Source organism: Apaloderma vittatum, unplaced genomic scaffold (genome assembly GCF_000703405.1).
Source record: "Apaloderma vittatum isolate BGI_N311 unplaced genomic scaffold, ASM70340v1 scaffold6422, whole genome shotgun sequence".
Lineage (NCBI taxonomy): Eukaryota > Metazoa > Chordata > Aves > Trogoniformes > Trogonidae > Apaloderma > Apaloderma vittatum.
The window spans coordinates 19,232-40,453 of record NW_009701793.1 but is presented as its reverse complement, the minus strand read 5'-3'; the positions used below and the strand labels follow the sequence as shown (position 1 = coordinate 40,453).

Genomic DNA, 21,222 nt, shown 5'->3' with positions numbered 1-21,222 from the left:
TTTGTGTGTGTATTTTGAATTGAAAAAAGATCAATCTAACTACAACAGTTAATCTCTAGTGCAGCATTCTGACTATCCAGCTCTCTTAGGTATTGATATGTTTATTGCTAAGACAAAGATCTCCCCTTGGTTTTCAACTGGACTAGAGCTGTGGTAAGAAAAAAACACAGGAAATTTCAATGAAGTAAACAGACTGTCAGATCAAGTATGCAAAGGCATTTAGTAACAAAATGAAATAATTGTTAAATGTGTTCTGGTCATGATTAATCTGCATAAAAATACTGCTAGTAAACAAGTTCAGTCAGAACAGCCCAGAGGAGGAGAATCTGTTTTTCACGCTGCCTCAGCTTATTGATCATTACAGAAACATGCCAGAATGACTGAAAATATTTTTAAAGAAATTCTTCATTATCTGATTATAAAGTATTTAGGATATATAGCTTAATTTGCAATTGAATCTAAATATAAAGAAGGATGAAAATACACTGTACTATTAATTCTCTTAATGCAGAAAGATATTGACTGTACAGTTTTCACAGAAATCAAAGGGGCGGCAAAACCAAATTTAATACTTCATCTACTAAAAGAGTATAAAATAGTTTTTGTAGTATTAGAAAGGGTCCAAGAGGATAGATGCATTTAATGAGATGCCACTAATTTTGAGAGAGCAATGAGGGAAACCAGCAATGGAAAGAACTGCATGATTAATGCTATTTAGTCTTTGCCACAGGATGTGCTGGGGTAAAGTTGCTCTTTTTCCAGTAATAAAGCTGACATACTGTCTGATGCTTGCCTTGGAGAAGAGCATCAGACCAACTGGTAGAGATCCAAAGCTTACAAAGTAGTTGGTTTATACAGAAAAAAATACATTACAAACAACAGTGCCCTGGAGGGCTGTGGAATGACACATACGTCTGTAGTTCAAAAAAAGCTATTCACAGGAGCCAGGAAACTACAGATCATTAAATTTTATTTGTACTCAGTAACCTGTTTGTAGTGTTCATTAAAATGGAAGAATAAACTACCTGGAAGATAATGATGTTATTTGTTAATGTTCTTTGAATATTAGTATGTATTTATAGGATTTATATGAGCATAAAAGAATTGATTAAAAAAATTATAGATTTCATCAGGGATTATTAACAATAAAATCTAAGCAGTCATCACGTGGGAGAGAAAGGATCTTTGAAAATCATGAACAGGACACAAGTAATGGCAAGATATTGTCAATCTTAAAATGTGATTAACCGTAGGTATCTGAGTCCTCATTTAAGAAATTTATTAGTGATTCATATTTAAGAAATTTCTTAGTGATTCAAAATTCAGCAGGTGGTACAAATCTAAAGAGGCTGATAAATTGAAGAAAAGTGCAAGTTACATTCAGAAGATGGTAAATTTACTGTGTCAGCAAGGTCAGTGAAGACTATCTCAGTGTATTGCTGTAATTACACAAAGCAAACAGGATTTTGTAACACACAAGGAAACTGTGTGGAAAACAGAGTAGATGAAATTCGTCATTGCATAAGTCTATGATGCCGTCTTATTTTGGATTCCATAAAATAACGCTTGAAGTAAAAAGAGGCTTCAGAGAATGACACTCCAAATTCCTTAGGAGCATAAACGACTTGAGTAAAGGAAGATTGGAGCAAATTATTTGAGGAGGTGAGGATGGGGAAATAAATAATTACAGTGCTACACAATGAATTATATGAAGAGCGTAATTCAGCAATATCTATTTATGCTTTTTCAAAGCATAAAACCAAAAATGGTGACACTTACTGAGATTAATCAACACATCTGAAATCCGCACAAGGGAACATTTTGGTATGTCACATCTACTGAAATAGTAAATTCATTGACACTGAGTGATATCAAGATAAATAATTTATGAAAATCAACACAACTTGATTGCTCTGTGATCACAGCTCTGCATGGTATTTACTTTTAGAAACCAGAAGGACGCCCAACTTTCGAAGACTTGCTTCACACAATCATTGACATTGCAGAGGGTGAAGATGCTTTCTGAGAGAAGACAACAGCAGCACAAGTACGGGAAACAAGCCACTTACCAGAGCTGTGGCCTCACCATTTCTTTTTAAAAATTTGATCCTGTAAGCTGCCGGACGCTGTTAAACATCCTGGGAAGCCTGTAACATCTGATCCACTCCAGCACAAGGATGTTGGGAACATATGATGTTGCGAAATAAGCACAGTATGTTCAGCAATACCAGCAGTCCCTATATTTTGTCTATGAAGTCAGCGTTGCACAGATGGCAAGTCGAGCTCTTTATGAAGGAAGAGAGAGAATGTGGCCAAAGCCCAGGAGCCTAATTGCGTGGGTTGGGTTCATGTACGTACAGTCCACGTTCTGAGTTTCTCTTTACACAGAGTAGAATTAGTAGTGATTTGCATGCTTAGAAATTGAAGGTGTATATAAATGGCTATTTACTGACATTGAAATGTTTCCAGAGCTTCTCCAGAAACATTATTTTTCTTGGTTAATGGGTGTTTTATGGCACATCAAGAACACAAAACGTTCCTCTTTCATTTGCACATGGTAAGTTGTTAAGAGCACAGACTTCTGTTAGTGTAACACTCAAAGAGCTTTGCTTCAGAACCAAGCTGTGGTGTGCCTGAAGCCACTTTAGGCCACTTGTTCAACCAGAGAACTCTTATGGCTAGTCTTGATGTTACTGGTGAAAAAATAAGTCCAAGATTCAGCACAACTTGCTGTCAGTGTACCATAGTACCTTGTTTTGGATTAATTATAAGATAATTTATATGCTGTATGTGTTGTAAATATAGAAATTACATGCATTTATTTATAAGAAGTGTGCTTTCCTCTTGAAATTTTCAAGCACAAGTTTGTCGCACCTTCACTTACATACACAACTTGATACCTGGGCTTGTAAATGAAAGAAATTCTCAAGTTTATTTAAAGAGGTCTCCTCTTTCTTTTTGTTGTCTGTACATACGATGATCTAACCTTTCTATTCTTAACAGAAAATGTTATACTACATATGTATGTAAATAAACTGAGCGTTAACTACTATTTGGAACCAACTAATGTGTCACAAATAATTTACTGTCAGTGCATTGTAAGACAAAGTCATTGTTCATGGGAATAAGGTGTTATGATAGTCCATGTATATATCTGTGTGTGTACACACTCTGTACTAAATACATATGCTGTCCTGTCTGCTAGAGACTAATGTCTCCACAGCCCTGCTGAAACCTGTTTCAATTAATCTGACTTTGTTCTAGTGGACATGAGGAGTATTTGCACTTCAGTTTTGCTGTAGCCATCTCCCAAGTAATTCTACCACGTTTTTCTTTTGTTACTTGTGCTCTTGTGCTATATGTAATAGAAAATTGATTGCCCCAAACCTTTTTTTTAAAAATTTTTTGCAAGTAGGCAGAGAGGAGTATTGTGAAGTTTGTTTCCAATTGAATTATTAAAGGTAACTGTAGTTAACACATTCCGTCATTGTTGCATATGAGTATTTTTGTAATCGGTTTTGGAGATGCTTAGATCTCTGTGCTGCTTTGCCTAAACCTTTATATTCAAAAGGAGGAAGCCTCCTCTTTCTTGGAAGAAATGTTTTCCTTTTCTCATGCTATTCAACTGAAAAATTACAGGCTGTCAGAAAAGGTTTAAATGGTTGTTTCATTTTCCTTAATGACAAAGTCTCAGAAGATTATCACAGCTATGCAAACCACCCCCAAATCATTACCCAATCACTACCAACAGCACATATTGTTAAATGGGAAAATCTAGGGGTTTCTACCTGCAGTAGAAAAAGGAATAGGGAATATCTAAAGTAAGCCAAGCTCGTATTTCCTTCCCTAACTGCTCCTTTGAACTCCAGTTACTCAGTGGAGACCTGCCAAAGTGTGGTGTTGCCAGCACTTTCAACAATACATCACGAGGAATTCTACAGTAATGTTTCCCTTAAAACACAAAGGAAGCATAAGAAAAGTGGGAGATTAATAGTTTCCAGTGAGCCTTGAACATGCTTCTTTACAGTAGTTACATATGTGCCATTAATTTATATGGTAAAGTACACGCTAATGGCACAGAGTTTTGGCAGCAGTTTCCTCAGCGGGGTGAACACTTTGAACCCAACTCCTTCAGCTGCCTCTCCAAAGTACCGGAGGATAATGTCTGCGTACCTGCCATTGCATTTGATACTTACTCAAGATGTCAGGAACTGCAAGGCTCTTAGATGAATGCATTTTTTTAGTTGAGTAGAGCCTTAGATGGTTAATTTTGGAAAGGATCAGAACACCTCAGGAGGCAGCTGTCTTGCTGCCTCTCCTAATGTCTTCAAAGGCAGATTGAAATACTGCACCATACTTTCTTCTGGATGAGCTCACTCATTGTTATATAACTTCAGTCCTTCTCTCTCTTTTTATTATAAATGGGGTTTTTTGCAAATGTTGGGGTCAAAAATTCATCTGAACAGAAACAAATGCTGTGATTTATGTCTGTATTTTTTACTTTCTTAATGAAGAATTACTTAGACCTACTGACTACAGTTTACGATTTTTCTAAAATGCATTTTATACTAGAAAGCAGACACTTTTTCACTTTTTTTTGTATCTAGTCTGATTTTTTCTTTTTTTTTTAATGTAAGTAGGCGGGGTCAAGCAGTATTTGTGGTTTGCTGTGTTTCACATCAGAGTAAAAAGCTCAGCTAGAGCTGCGTTACTGACACAACTGATGAAGAGAGGGTTTTCATTTTCGTTTGAATATAAGCGGACAACCAGACATGATTCTTTCTACGTGTAAGTAAACTAGGCCACATATTTTAATCTTGCAGCTTTGTTTTGTGCAGCAGCAGTGTACTTAGCAAATGAGCTATTTAAATATTGCCAGCTTTCTTTTGTGCTGCTCAGGTGATCTCTATTCAGACTGCTTGTTTTGGCTTCCAAAATTACCACACAAATATAAATCCATTGTATGATGGATTCAGCAAAGCAACTACTTTTATCCAGATATCTCCAGATAAGGAGATATTCCCACATACTTAAAAGCATATGCAACATAGACATGAATAAATTTGTTTGGTAAAACTAGAGCTGTCTTTCCTACAGTGCAGAATTAACTCACAGGAAAGACAGAAAACCTCAGCTTGCACATGTGAAAAGCTGAAAACTTTTAAAGTATTTTTAGAGGCAAACTGTACTGTGGGGTTTCACTAGATTATTGATTTTTCTACTACTGTTGAAAACTGACAGGCAGGAGGCATAACCAGGCAGGAGGCATAACATGGGTTGTGTGTTACAGTAAAGATCTGGGTTTGATGGGTGAAGCCAAGTTTGTGGTGTTGAACGCAGTTAACCTGCTGCCCTGCCCCACTTTGCAAGAACTTCTTGCAAAACATGCTAGAAGAGTGCAAGTCTTAGGGACTACGGCGCTTTCAAAATTGTTAGTGCTTTGAGAAACAATGACTCAGAGAAAGAAACTGAAGCCAGGAAATCTACAAAATAATGAAGTTATAAAATGCAAATTACAACAAATTAATCTTCAGCTTGTTGCGTTTATCTTTGATACTACTTTCTCAAGGCTGCGAGGTATAATGGAAGAGAGGAGGAAGATTGCACATATAAAGATTGTGAGTTGGCCACCTATATAGATAATGTTATCAACCTAAAGCATACTGATGGGTGCTGTGGGGCTTTATCAGGCCAGTTATTGGCAGCAATGGACCACAAGACTTGAGTATTTTCACTGTGCTTTCTCTCTTTCCATGGGACTATCCTTCAGTTTCTCAAGCAAACTGCTGTTCCTGACAGCTGACCAATCCTTTTCTTCTGCCTATAGCATCCCATCTGCTCCATCATTCACAAATAATTTGTTTTCAGGCTTCTAAGATAGTTATCAAAATGTGAGCTGCAAATTTTTACGCTGAGTGTTTGTCCGGCTAGCTTTAACACCAGTTTCCTAGTATTTAGAATCACAGAATGGAATCATAGAATGGCTTGGGTTGGAAAGGATCTTAAATATCATCCAGTTCCAACCCCGCTGCCATGGACAGGATGGCTTCCACTAGACCAGGTGGCTTAAAGCCCCATCCAACCTGGCCCTGAACACTTCAGGGATGGGGCATCCACAGCTCCTCTGGGCAACCTGTTCCAGTGCCTCACCACACTCACTGAAAAGAGTTTCTTCCTAATATCTAATCTAAATCTACTCTCTCTCAGTTTGAAACCATTACCTCTCATCCTATCATTACACTCCCTGACCAAGAGTCCCTCCCCACCTTTCTTGTAGACCTCCTGTAAGTACTGGAAGATTGCTATAAGGTCTTCCTGGAGATTTTTCTTCTCCAGGCTGAAAACCCCAACTCTCAGCCTTTCCTAGGAGAGGTGCTCCAAGCCTCTGATCATCTTTGTGGTCCTCTTCTGGACCTGCTTCAACATATCCATGTCCTTTTTGTGTTGGGGGTCCTAGATCTGAATGCAGTACTCCAGATGGGGTCTCACCAGAGCAGAGAGAGAATCATCTTCCTTGACCTGCTGGGCATGCTTTTTTTGGTGCAGCTTGTGATGCGATTTGCTTTCTGGGCTGCAAGAGCACATTGGTGGTTCATATTCAGTTTGTCATCTACTGACACCCTCAAGTCCTCCTCTGCAGGGCTGCTCTCCATCCATTGCCCAGCCTGTGTTTCTTCTTGTGATTGCCCTGACCTGTGTGCAGCACCTTGCACTTGGCCTTAAAATATAAAGATGCTATAAATTCAGATGTAGCATTCTCTGTTAACATTCAAAATAAATATTTCTTAATTTCCTTTTTTGGAAATGGTTTCTTGTTTTTGAAGAAAATTTAAAAATGTCTGGTGACAGATTTTCAACTGGGGTCAATGGTAAAAATTTTGCCAGTACTCTCTAATTAGTATTAATGACAACCATCATACAATCATTTATGTTGGAAAACACCTTTAAGGTCATCAAGTCCAACTGTTAACTTAGCATTCCCAGGTCCATCATTAAACCATAGAATCATAGAATCATTTCCACTTCATCCACATGCTTGTCTTGCCATGAAATCTTTTCTTGTTTTAAAACTGTGCATGCTAGAAGATCTGATTCTGGGCATCATCATTCCATAGGCTATCATGGCTCTGTGCTAGTGTTGGGGTTAAGGTTTGTTAACATATCACCAGGGAGATAACATGGCAATGTTTTAGAAACAAATATTTTCCTCCAAATATAGTAATTTCCAGAAAGACAAGGACATGAGCAGCGGTATGGGCTAAATTTTTTGTTCCAATTTTAAATCCTTTGTAGAACTGGCTGAACTTTGTCTGAGATTGCAAGCTTTCATCAGAAACTGGAGAAATTAAATCAACACAACTGAAGAATGAAAATGCAGCAAATTCTAGATTCAGCACATCAAATAGTCATCTTGTTTGATTTAAATCTAGATTTTAAGCTACTGACTTTCATTGCTCCATGATGACTTACCCTGAGGATCAAAGCCAAATAAGTTTTGGTAGTTTGTGTTTTGACAGAACTCAGGGAAATGTGGGCTGAAAAGTCTAGCGAGGCCGTGGATGCTGGGAAACCTTCCTTCCTGACGATTTAAAAGAAGCAAGATTTGGCCACTTTTTCCAGAATTTTGGGAAAAAGTGTTGGTTATGTAAGAAATGGAAATGAGATCTGAACATGATGATAGGTCCATAAGTACTTTACTGTGACAGACTTCAGATAAAATTTACTGTAAAAAATATGGAATAGTTCTTTCCATTAGTCTGTATTTCTTTTCTGTGTCCTGTCCAAGCATTCCATCATTCCTAACAGGGTAAATCTTATTGTTGTCTCTGTTCTCTTCAAAATATGGAACCTAAAATGCTATTTCCTTGCTGAAGCACAACCTTCACTGACTGATTTTTAATTTATGAACTCTTCAGTGTAGTTGCTTGAGTTAGGGAGCTGGGAGTCAAGATCTAGTAAATATGTGTGTAACTATTAACAGCCTTTGACAAATCCAGAGCATTTTGTTTAGGAAAAGATGCTTGGCTCAAAGTTGAAGGAAATCAGATAGAATAATTCTGTTTATTTAAGTGATTTGAGTTAGAGCATAGCATAAAGGAAAATCAAGAAGAAATATTTAAACCAATGAGCAAATGCTAAGAATCTATTTTGAATTTCTTACTTGCATTTTAAAGAGTAGCATTATTTTTTGTTTTGCATTTAAAAGTAGATTTTTTAAATTATTATTTCTTAGTTTGAATAGAAGAAAAGAGAAAGGAAGGAAGAGCCAGAGTCACAGGAGGCTGGGCGTAGCTGTGAGAAGTTACAGGCAGGAACCGCAGCCTTCCTGTAGTGCCGCAGCGAGCATTGAGCATCGCTGGAGCAGCCCTTAGGGTAAACATCTTCCGTGGCAGCTAGCAGAAGGTCAAGATGGGAGCCAATTTAATCAAATTATTCATTCAGTAGTGAGTTAGGAACTCAAAAAATACAGTTTTAATCAAGAGAAGAAAAAGCATTGTGCAGGAAGCTTACCAAAATCTGTAGATGAGTACATAGAACATAGAATCATAGAACAGTTTCAGTTGGAAGAGACCTTCAAGATCATTGAGTTCAACCTTTTCCTCGCCCTGTCAACACCACTAAACCATGTCGTTCAAGGAAGCATTCACCCTTCTCTTAAACACCTCCAGGGATGGTGATTCAACCACCTCCCTGGGAAGGCTGTTCCAATGCCTGACAACCATTTCAGTAAAGAAATTTTTCCTACTATCCAACCTGAACCTCCCCTGGCACAACCTCAGGCCATTTTCCCTTGTCCTATCACTCACCACTAGGGAGAACAATCTCCGCCTTGCTACAAGCTCCTTTCAAGTAGTTGTAGAGAGCGATAAGGTCTCTGCTCAGTCTCCTCTTCTCCAGGCTGAACAGCCCCAGATTCTTCAGCCATTCCTCATAGGACACATGCTCTAAATTCTTTACTAGCTTGGTAGCCCACCTTTGTATCCTCTCCAGCACCTCATACATAGCTCAGAGTAGTACTTAGCTCTGCTTGAGATGCTTCCAACCCATCAGGTGAAAACTCTGACTTAATTTAACTAAAGCAGGAATTAGCTCTGCAGAACTGAAGGTCATTCTTTGATTATGTTCCTTGATAGTTTTTCCTGGCAGACTTGGCAAATTTACAAACAGAAATTAACAGTTCGCACTGCATTAATTTGCACTTGTTTAAATTTCTTCATTCCACTAGTGCTCTCAGAGTAAGGCATGCACAAAAGCATTTCAGAAGCAGCGAGTTTGTCAAGAATATATGTGTAAAGACAGGTTTGTTTTCAAAGAGCTGGAAATGATCTTCTTTAGGATGATAAATAACTGCTAGACTGATAGGCTGTGAGTTGACACTTAAAATACTCCAATAAGGAGAATGTGGAAAAGGAAACTTGGCAGAACTGTGCAAACTTTATGCTGCTCCTCTGGACCCAGCAGTTCAGTTCAGCATGGGCTTATCTGGCTCATGGACTCGGCATAATCTCAGCCTCACTTTTAGCCTGCAGAACTTGGTCCTATTTAGTGATCTTAGAAACTCTATCCTTGGAAAAATCACTCACTAAATGAAGCACATGTCACAGGAAGCATCAGAATTACAGCTTTAATATATACCTTTTCCATGGGTTTATGGACAGGACAAGAGACCACATATTTAAAATTGTATATGCTTAGGATATTTTTAAAAACATCACATCCATTCATTTATTGCTAATTGCTTTTAGCACAGTGAATCAAGGGGATGACGGTATAAAAAAAGCATCCATTAGCAAGTCTAGAATTCACTGAAGGCAAAAAAATCTTGAGCTTACACTATAAATTTTTCAAATCACTGGGCTACTAAAGAAAAAGCAAGACAGAATTAAATGTCCTAATATAGGTCTGAACTCCTCACTTTTGTGGTAACAGAAAAAAACACCCCCAAATCCCTTTCTGCCAGGCAGAGAGGGACCCGGGGGTGTTGATGGGCAGCCGGCTAACATGAGCCAGCAGTGTGCCCAAGTGGCCAAGAAGGCCAATGGCATCCTGGCCTGGATCAGGAATGGTGTTGTCAGCAGGAGCAGGGAGGTGATCAGGCCCCTGAACTCAGCTTTGGTGAGGCCTCACCTCGAGTACTGTGTCCAGTTTTGGGCCCCTCACTACAACAGGGACACTGAGGTGCTGGAGAGGGTACAGAGACAGGCTACCAAGCTGGTGAAGGGTTTGGAGCATGTGTCATACAAGGAACGGCTGAGGCATCTGGAGCTGTTTAGCCTGGAGGAGAGGAGACCGAGGGGAGACCTCATCGCTCTCTACAACTACCTGAAAGGAGGTTGTAGTGAGGCAGGGATTGGTCTGTTCTCCCTAGTGGAGAGTGATAGGACAAGGGGAAATGGCCTTAAGTTGCACCAGGGGAGGTCCAGGTTAGATATTAGGAAGAATTTCTTTACTGAGAGGGTTGTGAGCCACTGGAATGGGCTGCACAGGGCAGTGGTGGAGTCCCGGAACAGGCTGCCCAGGGAGGTGGCTGAGTCACCATCCCTGGAGGTGTTTAAGAGAAGGGTAGATGCTTCCTTGAAGGACATGGTTTAGTGGTGTTGATAGAGCTAGGAAAAAGTTGGACTCAATGATCTTGAAGGTCTCTTCCAGACAAAATTGTTCTATGATTCTATGATTCTAACAGCCAAATCTTTAAAATCTCTTTAGAAGATGATTCGAGCATTAAATCAAAACTCCACAGTGCTGCTTCTAAATACTTCTGGTAAATATCCTATAAGAAGAGCCCATTATCTAATGAGGAACAATACATTTAATTAGACTAGATGACTTAATAAGAAGAAACAGGCAAGCTTTCAAATGTCATATTCCTTTTTGCATATCAACAAATACTTTAAAAAATCAATTAAAATTCATGGCACTGGCTGAAGTAAAAGAAACTTTTTCATGCATGGTGTTCACTGTTTATGAAACACAAATTTAAACAACTGAGGGACGGTTCAATCTACACTGGAAAATTATGCAGCACATAAATTGCATTGTCCATATCTTTTAAGCCTGGTTTCTTTAAAGAAAATTGTCAGTGTCAGGTGGCTTGGGCATTTGTAATTTCTGCATTTTGCATAGCTGTCAGTGGAAAAATTTATCAAACAGTTGGTAGTGTCTTCTGATTAATGTAGGCTTGTCAGCTTCCCACATGACAGGTTCTTCACAGGATGCAACAGTCTAAGGGAAATTGGCCCACGACTTTCAAGATAAATAGTCTAACCAAAACACTTATGAGACAGGCCTCTTCCTCTTCCTACTAAGAACTAGTTTTGGTCTCACTGTTCTGATATTCTCTCTCTTTTTATTCATGCAAGATATGCTAAATTATGTATCTTCATAGAGAAAATAATTACATTTTCATCATATAGGGAGGTTACTTAATGTTTTGACTGTTAGGATGCACACTCTTAGCACAGTTGGCTGAAATGCTGGTAACAGGCATTGGCAAAATGTCTCTCAGGACATCGAAAGGGATATCCTGTTTATTCCAGGCTGGACTGAGTCATTAGAATCAACAAGCCAAAAAAGCCGTGAGGTAAAAACAAATAAAGTGGAAGGGACGGGTGATGCTGTACAAAGAAACATCATGAGAAATATAAAGTAGCAGAATCCTGAGATCTTAGGAAGACTATTTCAAGTAACTTCCTGAGGCCTTTTTTCATACAATAACCTCTGTGTCAGAGAAAAATAGGACACATTGGAATGGGATATAAAGTTTATTTTCTGTCAGTGCAGCTGAGCCCATCCCACTGGTGGTGCTGCCCTCCCACCTGCCCACTGGTGAGACTGACCAGGGAGCTGACTGAGCAGAGAGGGATTCCCTCCTGGTTTCGCATCCCATCTGGCTTAGTTGGAGATAAGATAAACAGTGCAGAGGGAAAGGGGACAGGATCATAGCAGCCACAGCCTGGCACACGTTGAGGAACACAAATTGGGGAAAGTAGGTCTCAGCCTGTGTAGAAGTGGGCTGGAGGGGATGTAAACCATTTATTTACCTTGTTCGAATCTTCTTAACGCCTTCTGACCTGTTTAATACCATATCTTCTCTGCTGCTCCTACAAGACATATTGGATTGATTTATCTCTAAATGTGTGATGTACATTATGATATCTCCAATGTATTTTTGTCAGGATTATCAACCACTTGGCACATAACTGCAAACCTGGGCTAATGCATATATTACATTAATGGCTGCAACAGAAACGGGAAAATCAGTATCAATTCAAAGAACTGGATGTAATGTGCCTCTAATAAACCTGCAAGTGTGGTTTTGTATTTAGCTTGAATGATCTAGAAATTATGTTATTACTCTAGGGGACAGTTCACCTCCTGTTCTTGATGTTCTTATCCTGTTCATTCCACTGGTTAGCACTTCCATGGGGTGCTGTGATCAGATTGGTACTGATCTGGCTGACAAGATCTCTTTTTTTTCTTTCCTGATTTGGTGAGCTGATTTAACCCATCCCATGGCTTCATAACTGCTAAGACATTGGAAGGGAGATAGTGGGAACAAATAGATGGGGTGGTAGGGAAGCTGTGCTGTGTTTTGTGGATGCAAATTCAAGCTTAATGATTTGCCAGCTATCTCACAATAAGGCAGAGTTAATAATGGGGCTAAGCACATACGATAGTCTTTAATTCTGTGAGTTTTGTAAATAAACAGGAACACTATAAATAAGGAAAATGTTCTTGTTCACAGATCACACCATCCAGTCTGTTTTCTGCTGCTGCTGTTGCTGCTGCACCATGCAAAAAAGGTATGTGAAATGCTTAAAATTTTCAGCAGTTAGGAGGATGACCAAAATATCCACACATAAAGGACTTCTTGAAATCCCTCTTTCTTTCAGTAGAACTGATAGCTATACTGATGTTTACAGACTTGCACATCCCCAATGAAGGAAGGCATATATATCCATGTATGTTTTTATATGAGTATTTATAGACATGTATTCACACAAATACTTCATGTTTTTCAAAATCAGAGCAATGAAGACAAAAATGAACCTGGACCCTGACAATACCCTAGCGACCCAGTACTCAGCCTCACAACCAGATGTTTCCTATGCATCTGCTTCGAAGTGCAGAGTAAGTAACATTTTGGCAGGTGAAAAGAGAGAACTGAGGTGATATACCATATGGAGGCTCAGTACCAGAACAAGCAGAGGAACTCTTGAGCCTGTAAGGTTCCTTGTTGCATAAAAATCCTAGAGCAAAGGTATCCGAAGATTCATATGGATATAAATAAAGGGTGACAGCAAGGTTTCCCAAGCTTGCTGTCATGGGCAAGGTGGTTCCTTCTCCCACTTTTGAGTGTGGGCAATGGAGATGGGAAGGATGGGAAAGTTCTGTTGGGCAGATGCAAGCTCACCTCACTTAGCTGATATGTAAAACATCCACCTCAGTCTTCCTAGATCTAAGTTGCGAGTTTTCAAAGAATAACTAAGTGCAAAGCTAGAACCTAACCTGATGCAAAAGAAATTTATTATATTCCTACTGATCCTGCAGCACCCTGCATGTAATTCTCCAGATAAATGATTAGATTTCTGGACATTGTAACCACTGATTCCAGTGCTGCTCTGCTTTTACACCATCTGAGGAGTTGTCCCAGCATGCACATCGAGTAGAAGTCACCCCAGTTAGGTAGATGTCTTGTTTATTATTCATTGTACTTTCCATTGTCATGGAAACATCAAACTATTCAAATGTAAGTCTTGCTCTTTACAAGTGATGAGGTGATAGTTATTTACAAGGGGACATTATGACCACGACAAATTCCTTTTAGTTATTGAGGTAGTATAATAGCAGAGGAGTTAGGAAAACAATAGTAGGGAGAAAAGACTAATTATGAAATATACTTTTTTTCACTAGCGTGAGAGGCAATTGCAGTCAAAGAACAAGCCATTACCTCCTCTACCTGCTGAGGCCTTGGAAGACTACACAAAAAATCCTAGAGTTATTGCACTCTATGACTTTTTTGCTAGAGGACCCTCAGATTTACCACTCACGAAGTCAGAAGAATACATTATCCTCGAACAATGCGATCCCTACTGGTGGAAGGCAAGAGACAAACATGGGTAAGAGTGGGCATCTATTTCAATCTTGCTACACAGAAGTTAAGAACTTAAAAGAACTGCTGCAAAAGCAGGCAGATGGAATGAGACACATGCGACAATTTAGGGGGGGCAAGTTTAAAAGCGTTCAGCTACATACGAGGCACAGGGACTGATGGAGCAGATTTTCAGAAGTGCCTTAGAAACGGTTGGGGAAGCTAGAATCTGTTGGGAATTCAAAGTCCTGGGCTCAGTAATTTCATGAGTAACGTAAGGGAGTTTGAGGACCATGTGAATCCCTGGGCTCTCAGTCATGTGCAAATCCAGCTTTCCGCACTTCAAGTGCTTTACAAGGCAGTGTATGTGTAAACACTTCATAAAGACCACAGAGATCATTAAGATGTGTGTGAAACAAAATCCTTGATTCAAAACTCCTGAACTTTTTAAAGAGCTAGCTAATTTCAATTAGGATCTTTTCCACATTTATGTTTGTTTCAGATTATTCCCCTATTCTCTTTGTATTTTTCTACAGTGTATCCTGTATACTGATCTTGGGAATGCTTGTATATTATATAACTGTCTCCTTTCAATTAAGATTTCTCCTTTAAATACTTTAAAATGCTTTTCCTCAACCGATATTTGCAGCAAGAATACACTTACTATTTTGTATATACATGCAAGCACACATTTTATACTTCTCCAAATAAAAGCTTTGTATAGGCCAGAAATCAAGAGTGGCTTCTGACTCAGAAAAAAAAAATCATTTTTAATCTAGATTTTCTTTTGATTTGACTTGAAAATTTTCATTAATATACTGCTCTCAGCACTCAATAAATACCCATCCCAGGTGCCTTTTTTATTTCAGTAGCCATCCAAAGTTGTGGGGCAGAAAGATTGTGCCTGGGCTGAGTCAGACTTCTATTTAATTCGCATGTTGGATTTAGTATCTACCAACATAGCCAACAGTATAAGGAACTTCTGTAATTCAACAGAAGGAAGATGCATATCTTAATCCTATTAATATTTTACACCATATGATAACATTAATCCCACTATGTTGTTTCAGGAATGAAGGTCTAATTCCCAGCAACTGTGTTACTGAGAACAAGAAAAGTGATTTAGAAACATATGAGTAAGTACTCTTGAAAATTATAATTATGCTTTCTTTTCTAAAAACGGATTACAGCAATTTTAGTGCTTGATCCTTCAGTCTTTGTTAGACATGAGCAGGTATTTATCAAAAGTTATTTTTTGTTACAAAACTTTAGTCAGAATGAATTAACCATTTTGATTTGGAACTACTTCCTCATAGAGTGTAACATGAAGTTACAAACACTGAGCACTTCAACAATATTCATTTGCATAAATGATGTCAGAATCCAGATGTTTCCTATTACTGTAGGCTTACTACATAATGTTTCCATATTCTGATCTGTTCCTGTTGTGAACATGTAATTAATTGACTAGAAGCTAATTCCAATTACTTCTACCTAATTTACTGCAGTGAAGAGTAAAATTCTGCAAAAATCTGGAGAAGAGAGGCTTGATGCAGTGTCTGGGACTGTAAATTTTATCACAGTTTGGCCTAATTCATTCCTAGATTTTCTTTTATTTGAGCTCATATTTAATAACAGTGAATGGGGAAAAAAAAGTTGTCACATTTACCACAGGCTCAAAGTCATTCCAAATTAAGAGATATTTACGTACAACGATATTTTTATTCAGGTTTTGGACTGGGAGTAGCGCAACTAGTAAGATGCATTACTTTTGTGAAACAGAGCAAATATTGATTTTCACTGGATGAAATGAAAAGTTAGATTGTCTCCTTGTTGCAGGTGGTACTGCAAAAACATAAACAGAAGCCAGGCAGAACTTCTCTTGCGCCGGAAGGTAACTCAGCTTATACATAGAGATAACGGTATCTAGAAAGGTCTATCACCAGAGGCATCAAGAGCATTACCACACTCAAATCTGAATGTTTGGTATGAAATAAGAAAGAAAGTATTTGAAAATAAAAAGGCTTTCTAGGGTAAGCATACAGTGCAGACCATCTATACTTCACAGAGTTTTATGTTGTAGCCCCAGCAAATTCTATGTAGATTTTCCATACTAGATAAATCAAATACTCTACCTTCTGTAAAAAATGCTAAGATTGAAATCCATGTAGTAAGTAAATTAGTAAGGTTAGCAGAGCTTCATAAGACCATTGCATCTTCCTTATGTGTAGAGAAAATGATTCATATTGTGTCCTACCCCTTATCAATTACCAAAATGTCTAACTCAGTTAAAATCATTAAGTCTTTGCTCAAGGACTAACACAGGGCTTGGACAAGACAAACCACAGAAGAATGTCTCGGATAGAACCATTTCACAGTATTTTTTTTTCCTAGTGATTTGTACAATTTGATAATCAAAGCATTTTTCACTATTTCACACTGAAGACTATAATTCACCTAAACTTTTTTACTCAAAAAAAATTGGCTGGCACTTAGTACTTTACCTTGGTTAATTTTGCTCTGCTATGTACTTGGCAATCAATTCCGGTTCTCCACTACTTTGTCCCCCTCCCAAACAGTCATAGGTATTCCATAAAATTTGGTAATCAGCTGCAAATCGTATCTCAAGAGGTGATTATTCAAGCTCAAAAGCAGAAAATAACTTTGTTTGGATTTCTTTTCAGTCCAAAGAAGGCGCATTTCTTGTTAGAGATTCAAGCCAACACGGACTTCTTACGCTGTCCATGTATTCACGGGCTAAAGGGTGAGTTGTTCTCAATAGTTCAGGTTTGATGAAGAGGTGATGAAGAGCTTCCCCAAACTCCTCAGGATAAGTGGGCAGGTTGGACATGCAGTGTAGAAGAGCAGGGAACCACTACGGTGTCGTTCATGCAGAGTTAATTATCCTGTGTGCAGAAGAGATGATGGTGAGCAGTGGGTCTGGGAGTTAGGCTGCAGATGTCCTGCCAAGACAGGATTAACTACACTTATTGAAATCCTCAAATAATCTGCTGTGAAAGCTGTGCACCCTGTCCACACAATACAGGCAATAAGACCTTATATTTGCATCTTGCCTCTCTTTCTACATGAAGTGGCACGGCTACCACTGCTTCCCTCCTTCGCAGGCTCTACACACTGTAAAATCATCCCAGACTCTGCTGTCCCCAAACTTCCGGTTTTCTTCTCAAATCACCTCACCTACTCACTGTGCAGTCTTTTGCCCCACACCAGCAGCAATCACCTACAGCACTGATTTATCCCATCTCAAGCTGTCTTATACCCCTCCCTCAGTTCTCTTCCATCAGCAGCACCTGCTTTCCATTCCTTTCCCTTAGAGCCAGAGGTGAGAGGAGCAAAAGCAAAGGTATCACTACTACTACCACCCTCTTTCTCCTTCGCACTCTCCCTCACCTTCTCAGAAAAGTGGGGGGAGCCCTCCTCACCACCCCTGTGCTAGACACAGGTTCATGATTGAGGTAGGGTACCCAACCTTTAGCAAAAACCTCCAGCCTGCAATGCAAATTTAACTGCTTTCTTATGAGTCTCCCAGAAAGCAGGGGTAGATGGGCAGCAAAATATACAGCAAGCAGGAAAGGGAGATAATGTGGAGAAATACAGAAAAGTAAATGTATCAAATAAAAGATCCAATGAAGAGTCATTGCAGAAGCAGAACAGAAAACTTAATCTCACGCTATTCATAAATATGTTTTTAAACTTTGAGAGGAAAATCAGGTACTGAACAGCATTTTAATTTTAAAAGCTTAGACTCAAATAAGTGCTGAATTAGGAAGAACACCTGTAAACACTATGGCTATTTCTTATGGATACAACAGTACAGGGGTAAATACTTCTGAGGTATCTCCAAAAACTGGGAGACAGACTCATTCAAGGAGTCTTTTCTTTTTTCCTGAAACAGTATTCCAGCTACCCACAGCCATTTTAAGTTTTGAATTGTACCTCAAGTTTTCAGATCTTTCTGTGCTTTCTTTCAAAGTGAAATGTAATCAGATTTATAGTATAAAAATTTTTTACTGACAATTATAATCCTTTGTCAATTTCAGAAGTAATAGCAGAGATATTCGACATTATCAAATTAAGAAAAACCACTTGGGAAAATATTATGTAGCAGAAAAATATCTCTTTTCATCTGTTCCTGAACTCATCGAGTATCATCGACACAATGCTGCAGGTAACGCATGCAAGCTGACCAGGTTTTACAACTGATGATCTGAAGGTCCTCAGGAGATTGGAAATCACTCTTCCTCTGATATAGCATACCTTAAAATGGAGTAATTGGTCAATAGAATATTGTTGCCTTGTCCCTTACAGGTCTTATCACTCGTCTCCGGCATCCAGTTGGATCAGCTGTGTGTTCCTCATTAGCAACAGAAGGGATGAATTATGGTAAATTTTTTAGCCTCTTTTGGTGGAGATTTAGGTATCTGCCTAGGCAAGAATTTAGATCACATTCACCCAGCTTGTAATTAAGTTGTACCTGTGAATTTTCCTGGTAATAAGAAACACAGAACCAGGCACATACTCACAAGAAACAGACACTCATTTCCTCACAAGGTGTCAGTACCAAATGAGACACCTGAATTATGGTAAATTTTTTAGCCTCTTTTGGTGGAGATTTAGGTATCTGCCTAGGCAAGAATTTAGATCACATTCACCCAGCTTGTAATTAAGTTGTACCTGTGAATTTTCCTGGTAATAAGAAACACAGAACCAGGCACATACTCACAAGAAACAGACACTCATTTCCTCACAAGGTGTCAGTACCAAATGAGACACCTGACTTGAGTCCTTCACAACAGCGGCTGTTATGCTTCTGTTATAACCATCAGTGGATTTCAGAGCTATCTGGAATTTTCTAAGCAGGCTTAAATATACATTTAGTAGCTTTTCCAAGGGTATTTGATTTATTTAAATTCTTAGAAAATTGAAATTATTTATGGGGAAGATTCTGTCAGTTCTGCAAGTTTTAGAAATATTATATAGTAGTATAGAAAACAAGCAATATATGCTAGTTTTGTGTATATAGATCAGGAAGCACATGCCATCTGGCTGATAACAGGAACCTCCAAAATTGAGTATCTTTCATATTTACATGAAGCTCAACGCTTAATTGTTCTGAAGGGTCGAACCATTACGGTTCTTAGACTAGAGGTAGCAAGTAATTATTTCTGTAGGTACAATATCCATCCAGAATTGGCTCAGAGTTAAAAAAATCATAGAGCTGTAGAATCATAGAATGATTTGGGTTGGAAGGGACCTTAAAGACCATCTAGTTCCAAACCCCATGCCGTATCACATATGATAATATCCAGAAAGTTCTCAGAAGTAATCAAGGCAAAATATTTTCCTTATCTTCAAGCCTCAGACATTCCTACATTAAGCAATTTAAACACCAATCTGTAAAATAACATTCACATAGGAACTTATATGAGCATGTGGAAATGTTCAGATGTTTAAAACACGTTATAGCTGATGAACAGTTGGGATGTTTTGCTGCAAATAGCAAAGCACACCTCCTGGAGCACAGCTCAGGAAAGCTGGTCTGACTATTGTAACATATTGGGTTGCTTTCGTAGAGGAGTGGGAATTAAACCCATCTGAACTGATGTTCATGAAAGAACTTGGGCGTGGGCAGTTTGGAGTTGTTCAGCTTGGTAAATGGAAAACAACCATAAAGGTTGCCATCAAAACAATCAATGAAGGTGCAATGTCTGAAGATGATTTCATCGAGGAGGCCAAAGTGATGATGTAAGTACAAAAGCTATTCTATCTAGCGGTTGACATTGAGATGTCCAAGAAATACGTATAACCTAATTCCATTTAAAACAGACAAACCAGTTTGATGGGAATAGTGTATGCACAGGACAGAAAGGCTGATATAAAGGTCTGAATCAGACTGACACAGACACTCGCCGTGCCCATTCCCAGACTCTTTCTTCAGAGCATGCACTGCTTTGTGCTATGGAGCTCAAAGGGGAGTAAATGTTCTGATAAACACATGTGCTCCTGCAACTATTCTTTCATTCATAATTAGGTGCCTCTAGGACTCCTGACAGAGCTCATACCTAATTAAAGCTTTTGAGAAACTATATTACTGTTTCTGCTAGTTTTGCAAATCAGGGAAGTATCCAGCCCAGAAGATAAGAACTCTTGCAGGATCATGTCCTGTGCCTGAAAGCCAGGCACAACTAGATCTTTCCATTTCACATCATGCAAATCAAGCTTTGCATTCACCATATTTATATAACAGATGACCAATTACGAATTGAAAGAGTGCACTTTTTGGAGGAAATTGTAGGCAGAAATGTGTTAGACAGTGGAACAACATCAAGACCAGTTGATTTAAATACCGTTCATCTAGTACTGAAAGTATTTTTCAAATCTATTATGAGAAGCAAAGGTCTAGTTACTCGCCAGGTACAAATGCTAGCCTGTCTAAAATATGATTTTAAACAGGAAACTCTCCCATCCGAAGCTAGTCCAGCTTTACGGAGTGTGCACATGTGACAAGCCTCTCTATGTTGTGACTGAATTCATGGAAAACGGCTGCTTGCTCAACTACCTTCGGCAAAGGCGAGGGAATCTCAGCAGAGACATGCTGCTGAGCATGTGCCAGGATGTGTGCGAAGGGATGGAATACCTGGAAAGAAATAGCTTTATTCATCGTGATTTAGTAAGTACAATAGGTTTCCTGAGGTTCTTGACAAATATTGGTAATATCGAATGTGCCACTGCATTTTATAGGACATGAACATGTCCTCTATGACTTCAACCCTGCAGGATCTGGTAAGCACAGAGTGGTTTCCTGGCTGTAAAACAAAACTTTTCAGCTCTTCTTTTGTGCATGGACAGCTGGAAAAATTACTTGAAAGAAGTTCTTGCAGCTGCAAAAACTACTTGAGTAGTCAGGGAAAACTGGGATATTAGCATGAAGCAGGCTAGTGTTAAGACATCCCAACACAAGAGTATTATGCAGTGATCACAACACAACCAAAATCACAACAATACCAGAAGGCAGAAAGAACAAGATTCTTTTTAGCAAAATCTTTCTCTATCTACATGTTTTCTACTCCCTACTGCCTCACCTTGATGCTGGGATATATGTGCTGCCT

At 38.8% G+C, this 21,222-nt stretch overlaps 2 protein-coding genes across 2 annotated transcripts in view; both read left to right on the top strand.

Moving 5' to 3' along the window:
• The window catches only part of TEC (tec protein tyrosine kinase), a 31,308-nt gene extending 29,160 nt beyond the window's left edge, over positions 1 to 2,148 (top strand). Inside the window, exon 17 of the mRNA XM_009879277.1 lies at positions 1,949 to 2,148. Within this exon, the coding sequence (XP_009877579.1) occupies positions 1,949 to 2,026 (78 nt within the window). The 3' untranslated portion in view covers positions 2,027 to 2,148. The remainder of the gene's footprint in view (positions 1 to 1,948) is intronic.
• Positions 2,149 to 12,729: 10,581 nt separating this feature from the next.
• The window catches only part of TXK (TXK tyrosine kinase), a 13,300-nt gene continuing 4,807 nt past the window's right edge, over positions 12,730 to 21,222 (top strand). Inside the window, exons 1-10 of the mRNA XM_009879276.1 lie at positions 12,730 to 12,803; positions 13,029 to 13,131; positions 13,915 to 14,120; positions 15,163 to 15,228; positions 15,932 to 15,986; positions 16,777 to 16,856; positions 18,154 to 18,281; positions 18,422 to 18,496; positions 19,687 to 19,858; positions 20,567 to 20,783. Of these exons, the coding sequence (XP_009877578.1) occupies positions 12,730 to 12,803; positions 13,029 to 13,131; positions 13,915 to 14,120; positions 15,163 to 15,228; positions 15,932 to 15,986; positions 16,777 to 16,856; positions 18,154 to 18,281; positions 18,422 to 18,496; positions 19,687 to 19,858; positions 20,567 to 20,783 (1,176 nt within the window). The remainder of the gene's footprint in view (positions 12,804 to 13,028; positions 13,132 to 13,914; positions 14,121 to 15,162; positions 15,229 to 15,931; positions 15,987 to 16,776; positions 16,857 to 18,153; positions 18,282 to 18,421; positions 18,497 to 19,686; positions 19,859 to 20,566; positions 20,784 to 21,222) is intronic.